Genomic DNA, 8,070 nt, shown 5'->3' with positions numbered 1-8,070 from the left:
GGTTAATACATTAACTGCAGCTGGATGTTTACAGAGACCCCAGGCAGACTGCATGATCCAACTCTGGAATAAAAAACACAGAGTTTAAATAGGTGCAGGGATCAACTGTTCCACAACAGTTGCACTGACATTGCTATTGAGGAGCAGTGAAAACAAGGCCAATATCTAAATCTCCAACCTGGCGTTACTATATTATACAGCTGCTACGTTTGATCATGTCTGCCTCTAAATTCCTGCAGAGATCTGAGCTAAAATGGCACAAAATGCAGCTAAATTCAACGCAAAAAATTAAATCTCAATCAGACATGCAAACTTTCAATTCCCATGCTTTCCTTTTCTTTTTAATCTTCACAATCACTCAAAAATAGGGAGGTTTTTTTTTTTTGAAACATGAAAGAAGATTTGGCTACAATCAAAATGTTACCAGAGAAGGAGATGCGGTCTGAAATCAAGGCTCGTTTTGTCGGACGATGATGACGCACCACTGGCCCCTTGTGGCTGTCCTCTGTAACAACAGCTGCTTGAAACGTTCAACCCAAAAGGAATCTTTACACCACTCTGAAGATTTCTCGTTTTTAGATTCATCACTTTGACCTCCGTCACACATTCAAAGTAGGAGATAAAAGGTGTCAACCTCTGAGGAAATTATATGTATTCATTTATATCAAGGGACTTAATGAAGTGGGACCTCAATAGAGTGATTTTCAAGTCATTAGGGATTGTTATCCAGTATAGGTCAAGAATTAAGATAGCTTAGAGTTCAGAGTGCCACTAGTCAACATGCAAAACAAAACAGAAGTTTTGAAATTGCACATAGTTATGCCAGCATTTGGTCTTATCCATTCTCACTGAATGGTTGGGAACTCCAAAAAAGAGAGACATTTTCAAACACACACATTAAAAGTGAAATTTCATGCAGTAGTTCAGTGCATCACAGGTACTAGATGTAGATATGTCAACATGTCAACAGCTCCTTTTTGGTGGCTTTTGATATATTTTATTATTCATGAAAGGCGTTGAGAATAAACGGCAAACAACAGTTTTAACAAACCACACATGATTAATCAATCATGATTGCACTTTGTATAGCAAAAAAAAAAAATATATATATATATATATAAATAATCTCCCACTGCAAATATAGGACCATAGACATAGGCAGCAGAAACTTCACAGGTATGTCTTGGGGAGCTCTGAGAGTTATTTAAACTGGTTGAAAAGGAGAAAAATATCAGATCTTTAAGTTTCCCTTTTCCACACTAAAAATAAGTTATGCCTATTTATGTTTCTTTTGGCAACTCTAAAGACATGAGACAAAGTAAATACAATGTATGGATGCATATCCGCTTCAGGCTATCATAGCTGACAAGTTAATGATAGACACTTGACCCGCTCTTCATTCTCATTTCCTGCAAAGCAAACAACAGCATCAATAGAATAGTCAATAAAAATATGGAGCGGATTAAATGCAGCGTTGTAGGAGGAGTGGGTTTACCTGGGCAGGGTGTCACAGTAAGGATCGCTGTGGAAAAAAAGAAGAGATAAGTGGAAAAATATTTTAATTTTAGAATGAATTTGACTGAAAAGTGAGTCATCGATAACATTCACATAACAGTGATAATGCAATCAGGATGACTAATGCTGTGAGGCTCTTACTGCTGGGCCATGATGAGGGGGATGTTGGGGCTGTCAGACTGCAGAGGAGGTGCCTCCTCCCCGGTCCTGTAGTTAAACATGGGCAGAGTGGACAGAGGTGGAGGCACGCCGCGGTTTGCTGCCATGTTCCTCAGCTCATCGGTGTTCTGGTGAATGGTGTTGTGGTGGTACAGCTGGATCCTGCAGCAAAAACAGAACATTACAGGCCACATATATTTTGATGTTTCTTTACAAGTTGTCGTTTTTGTTGCATTTTCCTGGGAGTCGCCGGCGGCCTCGTGGTTATTGCAGGGGTCTCATGTACTGAGGCTATGACCCTCGTTGAAATCCTTTGACTCCCCTCTCCTCTCCATCCTTCATTTCCAACTCTATCCACTGTTCTATCTTTACACTAAATTCACAAAAAGCTCACTTCGGACATGTTGCTTCAGGAGGTGGGGATTGAACCCCCGACCTCCCAGTCGGAGTCAACCGATTCTACAAACTGAGCCAAAGCATCCCTTGTTTGTAAAAGTCGATAAACCACTAATTTTGTCATTAACAATGTGTTAAGCTTAAAACGTTAATTGAATTCTAGTCCATAATATCCAGCTTTGAAATAAATGCATGAGAGTAGAAAGCACCACATTTCCTTTTATAACAAGCTGGAGTATCAAATAATGTAGCACTTGGACATTTCCAATAAATACAATGAAGTACAATAAAAAATATCATTGAAATATGTAACAGCATGAATCACAGTAAACACAGAGCGGCTCAGTGTACTTACTGGTCTGTTTTTGCGTTCCTTTTCACGCTGCAAAAGAAGAAAGAATGTGTCACAGTTCATCTGCATTAATTAAAGTCTACATTTGCTCAAAGGTTCAGAGTTGGCTTCTAATACGTCTGCATCACATTCCCACAAGCATCAAGCAGGAAAATATTTTGTAGTGTGACATTGACATAGTAGTCGAGATTATTATTCAGGAGATTCAAAACAGATTCATACACTCCCTCTCGTCTGCCAAACATGATGTAGGCCAGCATGAGGAACAAGATGATGGCGAGGATCAGGGGCACGATCACTGTCACGATGTAGTCGGGGAAGTAGTCTCTGCTCAGCTGAGACTCAGGAGGGTTGAAGTCGCCCCCGCCCTCCAGGATCCCCGAGCCCACAGTGGGAGCAGGTGGAGCCGGCTCCTGTTTAGTCAGATCAAACTGCAGCGGATAAAAAGACACATCAGAGGGATTCTTTGGTTAAACACACAGGAGACAGGAGGGATGTCACCCAGCTTCCAGCGAAGTGAATGAAGATCCTGCAGTATCCCAGCTAGGGCTGCAGCTGTATGATCATTTCTGTGCTTCATACATTCATTATTTAAAAAAATCCATCAAAAGAATTGATTCTAAAGCTGTAGCAGCATGGCTTCTATACACATAGAGTCAGTAACGTTTGTCCTAAAGAACACAAGATAAACTTAAACAAAGTAATGTGGCTCATTCCTCACATATTGGCCACCATGTGTGGTGGTGACACCGTCTACCTGGATTCTGATGTTTTGGGTTGTTTAGGTTGATATGGGATGTTTCTGGGTGGAAAGTACTCAATTTATGTACACAACCTGATATTTAACCTTTAAAGGTTTTATTATAACAAATCCACTTTTACAGTGTTTTTGAACATATAATTGGGTAACATGAGTGTCTATTGACCCACTAAAATTGAAATAAATCCATCCAGTCATTTGTTTGTGGTCTATATAAGTCTTACAACACAGAGAAAATGACTCTGTTTCAAATGTTCTCAACTTGTGACATTACAAGCTGGACTGTGGTAAAAAACAAAAAAACAAAAAAAAAAACATTGGGTATGTAACATCTATGTTATATTTAGACCTCAAGAGACTGTTTGAAAAGGTGAGAAAGGGGTATAATCTGTCCACTTTAATTAAAAACCTTATCCTTGCATCCTTTTAAATCACAGATAAAACATTGCATTGCAGTCTTTGTCTCACCAGCTCAATCTTGCACCAGCTGATACAGTTGCTGGGGATGCTGCAGAAGTTACATTCTCCGGGGACTTTGACTTTGGCTCCTGCTGTGCACTGCTTCTCATACTCGGCTGTGAGCGTCCCCAGAAGACAGCGAGAGAAGTACTTCTCGGACCCAACTTTCACATACACACTGACAAGAATCACATTTTTTTTTTTAAACCACATGACAGTTATTGAAGCTGAAACTTAAAGCCAGGCTGCTCAGATCTCTCTCTCGCCCTCTCTTTTTGGTTACCCTTCAAAGTGTCCTGCCAAAGGTAGAGGGACTCTGCCGCCACGGTCGAGAGCGTTTGTGATGTTGATGATTTCCAGGTCCTCAGTTTTCCACAGCTTCTGCAGATCCTGCTTTATCTCCCCCTGAACAGTAGAGGGCAGCACCTTCTCAATCTCCCTCAGCTTGAGGAAGAACTCAGCCTGAAAGGGAGGCATCTTTTCTGTGACAGACAACAAGAGACAAACAAGTAAAACTGTTTGTTCTGTCAATATAACCACTACATCGATTAAATCACACATACCTGAAACAGCTTTGATTACGAATATTTGTCTCGCTGTATCATAGCTCCGTTTGTTGATGGCGTAGACCTGTCAGAACAACAATAACATTACCACTAGAGTTCTTGACATTTTCTAAACAGCTTGTGTCATGTTTCATGTACATTTGGCTTTAAAGGAGACATTAGGTTAACAGCTGGGTTTTTTGTTGATATAAAGGGATACCATGCATGTGTAAAATTAAAAAAAGTCCAAATCAAAAAAATCCTTATGTTTTTGTTGAATAAAAAGGGTTTAGAATCAAATTTTCAGCTGTGGTTATATATATATGCATCCAGACTCCAGCTACATGCTGTTTGATTGAGACTTTAAAGCCACTTCAAAACTTTCTCTTCTCTTCTTCTTCAAAGACATGCATCTCCCTGAATATTTAATGCTGGTTCAAAACATCAGCTCTAGAGAGAAACCCAAAGCTTTTGTCTCTGGGGATTTGACAACAAAACCTGACATTTTACCGCCTGTAAGTCAGACAGATGCATGTGTTAAAAGATATATCTCTGGAATCTGTGTGTGTCCCATTATCCACTGAGACAGAAAATATAAGAATATTAACAACAGAAACACTTTAAAATAAAGTGCAGTGTTTGGTGTAAATGGTGACTCCATACCTCAATGATACTTTTCCCCGGGGACATTGGCGTGCCGTACAGGAAGCCATTATCAAAGGGGTGCCTTTGGGTGAAGCGCAGCCACTCTGGCAGGTCTGGGAAATTCTGCCGCTTGCATTTAAAAATCATGGGGTCATCGTACAAAGCTGTAGACACACATACAAGAGGCAGAGGCAAGAAGATGCATGAAAAGAAAATTAGTATATACAGCATGTCCCTATGTTTGATAAGGACAGAAGAGGCGGATTAATTCAAATTTGACTCTCACCGTAGAGTTTTGACCGAGGTTCAAAGTCATTCTGGAAAGTCTCTCTCAACAGCTCGTATGTAAATAACCTCCCCACAGGAATGGTCAATTTGATCTCTGCTTTGGCCCCGAGCAAACTGACAGCACAAACTGTGTGGAAGTTTAAAAAGAGAAAAATCGCCTAGAGATTAATCTGAATGTTTAAAAATGGCAAACAAAGTGTTAAAACTGACACTAAAATATGACAACACAGAGGCTCTCGTGTTGCATTCAGAGAGAGGAGCATATAATCCTTGACAGCTGCTATCAGGACCAAATGTTCACACTGACACACCACAGACCTGACGCTATAGAGGGCTTTCTGGTGCCGTAATATTGAAGCTGTAACATAAAGTGTAATACTTAATGAATAAACTTGCCTGTTGAAAAGAAGAGCCAGCTCCCGCAACCTGCCATCTTGTTTCGGCCTTTGATTGACAGAGCCAAGAGGAGAGGGGCTTGGTCACAGCCAGAGCCATGTCGGAGCTATTTTTGCCTCACTCACCAAAAAACATCCGCCAGGCTGTCTGGAAATAAATCAAAATCTTTTAATTAAAGCACTTAAGTATGATTTTGAGATACTTTGCTTGAGTATTTCCAATGTCTGGGACTTTATACTTGAATTCTTCAGAATATATGTGACACATCTGAGTTTTCCTTATTGCGAAAGTGAGATGAAACATGCTAAAGCCTATGGACTAATGATATCACTGCACAAGACAATCTGCCTTATTAGTAGCCTGTACTTTTAATAATTAATGTGTATTTCTGATTAAAAATATACTTCTACTTCTAGGATACACATGGGAAACCAGACAATTGGACTCTTTTAAGACACTTTTCGGTCAACTTTTATGTCATTTTCTTTCTTCAAATGTTTAAATAACACATGATAATACTAAAGGATGGCACTACTGATTTACTGAGATGTGATTAACAACTTTACAATTTGACAGCACCATAATATTTTCAGGCATTGGCTCTCGTTATAATGTCCTTGCAACTAGACCTTCAGCTGCTGTGAAATAAAGTAACTATGATAAAAAGAAAATGAAACAAGAGGACAGCTTGATAAGAGTCTTATGTTTCGTTGTACTGTGTGTGAGGTGGAACAGAAATAACCTGACTGCCTTGCAGCTAAATCAGCTCTGTGAAGTTACAGAAACGGATTTGGTTTAGTTGAAAAAACAGTCCTCAAATAGATAACTGTAAATGCAAATGCTTTGTCTATCTTCAGTGATAGTGTCTAATGCATCTATCAGCACAGATGCAGAATGCAGGAAGCAACACTGTGGCCTGCCTGTGAACTACGGATGTGTTATTGGCCACAGAGGTTTGCCATGAGTGAAGACTGACTGGGTCCTAAAGCTTGTCTGGTTTTATTTCAGCCACAGCCGCCTTAGTTTAACATTTCAGGGGTTACAAAGACATTTTAAGAAGTTGCAATGGTGTTTTTGTTTATTTTCTTGAGAGAATTTACTCAAGGCATAAATTGTATGTAATTCTATTTCTCTGGAAAAGGCCTACCTATTAACTGTCTGTAATTACTTCATTTAATGTATATTTTTTATTTGTTGTGATGCTCTTTCTGACATCTGCTCTTGAAAGGTGCTTTATGACTACATTTCACTAACTTACCTTTAATGCTGTCATGACAAAAACACAATTGGTCTGTCAACTAATTGAACATGTTTAACAAAAGTATAAAAGTGGATATTGCTTTGGTGCTTCTTAATATAGAATTGTGTGTGTGTGTATATATACACACACACACACACACACACACACACATATATGTATATATATATATATATGTGTGTGTGTGTATATATATAATACTCTGTGTATACACAGTATATATCATCAATTACTTTTAACTAGCAGTTGTTTCTTTTAGCTAGCAGTTATTTCTACATTTATGGTAATTATTTTCTGTTGTATACATTTGATCATTTCTGATACAACACATGTATGTCTTTTTCGTGGTTAAACCTAAATTTGACTCTTTTTAAAATTGAACTCGTAAGCATTTTCGTTCATTTACACACGATGTCTAGTATATTTACCACATAACGTGTAGCTAACTGTTTCCATGCTTACACATATAGTACAAATTACACGAAGTAGCGAACTGTTGTTAGCTCAATCCTCTAATGTTACTCACACACTTGTTTAATTGTGTATTCACAAACGTGTCGGTCTAAATGACTAAAAATGTTTATATTTATTCAAATTATAGTGACTCTATAACTCAAAGCTTCTGTGGTAGGCTAACATTTTGCACTTTTTTTTTTTTTATAAAGCAATGCTTTAATTCAGTATATTAGTAGTAATATTACACCCATCCCTCACCACAAAACATTACTATAATCATAATTCTGCATGTATGTATGTAATAATAAATAAGCATTGAAGGTAGAAGTAGGCGAGAAGCGGCGGGCACTAGGACCCGGCTGCCTCCTCCTCCTCCATGCAGCAGCACTCTGCCGCTGCGAGAGGAGGACCAGAAATCTGCAGCTCACAGAATGAAGAGATCAAAATGATGCTGCCTGCAAAAAGGGATTAAACGTAAGCAATCTGTCGTCAGCTGCGGTAAATCTCCGGCTCATTTACTGCTCTACTTCTCTACACAAATATGTTTTAGTGTCTGATGACTTGCACATATCTGTGAGGGCTAGGTTTGCATTGTTTGCACTGCAAGCGGGCTAATGACAGATGCATCGTGCTCACTTTCTCCGTTGCATTGGACGAGCGTTGCAGCGGATGCAGGCAGGCCTTTAATGCGAGCTGTTGTTTTTGTTTCTCCTCATCTGCCGGTCTAGTCTGGGCGCCACCTTGCGAGGATCTGCTGCTGCTGGTGGATCACACAGATTTGCCCACCCGGGGAGTTGAGACAGGAGACATGCCGTCGCTGAGCATCCGTTGCGTCGCTTGA

At 39.5% G+C, this 8,070-nt stretch overlaps 1 protein-coding gene across 1 annotated transcript; it reads right to left on the bottom strand.

The window, feature by feature from the left end:
- Positions 1–980: 980 nt before the first annotated feature.
- On the bottom strand, positions 981–7,975 carry sgca (sarcoglycan, alpha). Its single transcript, XM_079372245.1, has 12 exons — positions 7,866–7,975; positions 5,516–5,662; positions 5,118–5,246; positions 4,850–4,995; positions 4,205–4,271; positions 3,925–4,123; positions 3,651–3,819; positions 2,645–2,853; positions 2,426–2,452; positions 1,657–1,836; positions 1,496–1,522; positions 981–1,409 (listed from the first exon to the last, which is right to left on the bottom strand). The coding sequence occupies exons 2-12, from the start codon at positions 5,550–5,552 to the stop codon at positions 1,403–1,405; spliced, it is 1,197 nt and encodes a 398-aa protein (XP_079228371.1). The 5' UTR covers positions 5,553–5,662; positions 7,866–7,975; the 3' UTR covers positions 981–1,402.
- Between the last annotated feature and the right edge of the window lie 95 nt (positions 7,976–8,070).

This window comes from Symphodus melops (genome assembly GCF_947650265.1).
Source record: "Symphodus melops genome assembly, chromosome: 21".
Lineage (NCBI taxonomy): Eukaryota > Metazoa > Chordata > Actinopteri > Labriformes > Labridae > Symphodus > Symphodus melops.
Note: the sequence above shows the minus strand (reverse complement) of the source record. Positions and strands in the feature narration are given on the sequence as shown.

Excerpts from the sequence above, each read along its gene's own strand:
- sgca (XM_079372245.1), bottom strand. The coding sequence starts at position 5,552 with ATGGCAGGTTGCGGGAGCTGGCTCTTCTTTTCAACAG. Across the intron at positions 2,854-3,650 it reads GCTGGTGCAAGATTGAGCTG|TTTGATCTGACTAAACAGGA; the intron begins GTGAGACAAAGA and ends TATCCGCTGCAG. Across the intron at positions 2,453-2,644 it reads TTTGGCAGACGAGAGGGAGT|CGTGAAAAGGAACGCAAAAA; the intron begins GTATGAATCTGT and ends CTTCTTTTGCAG.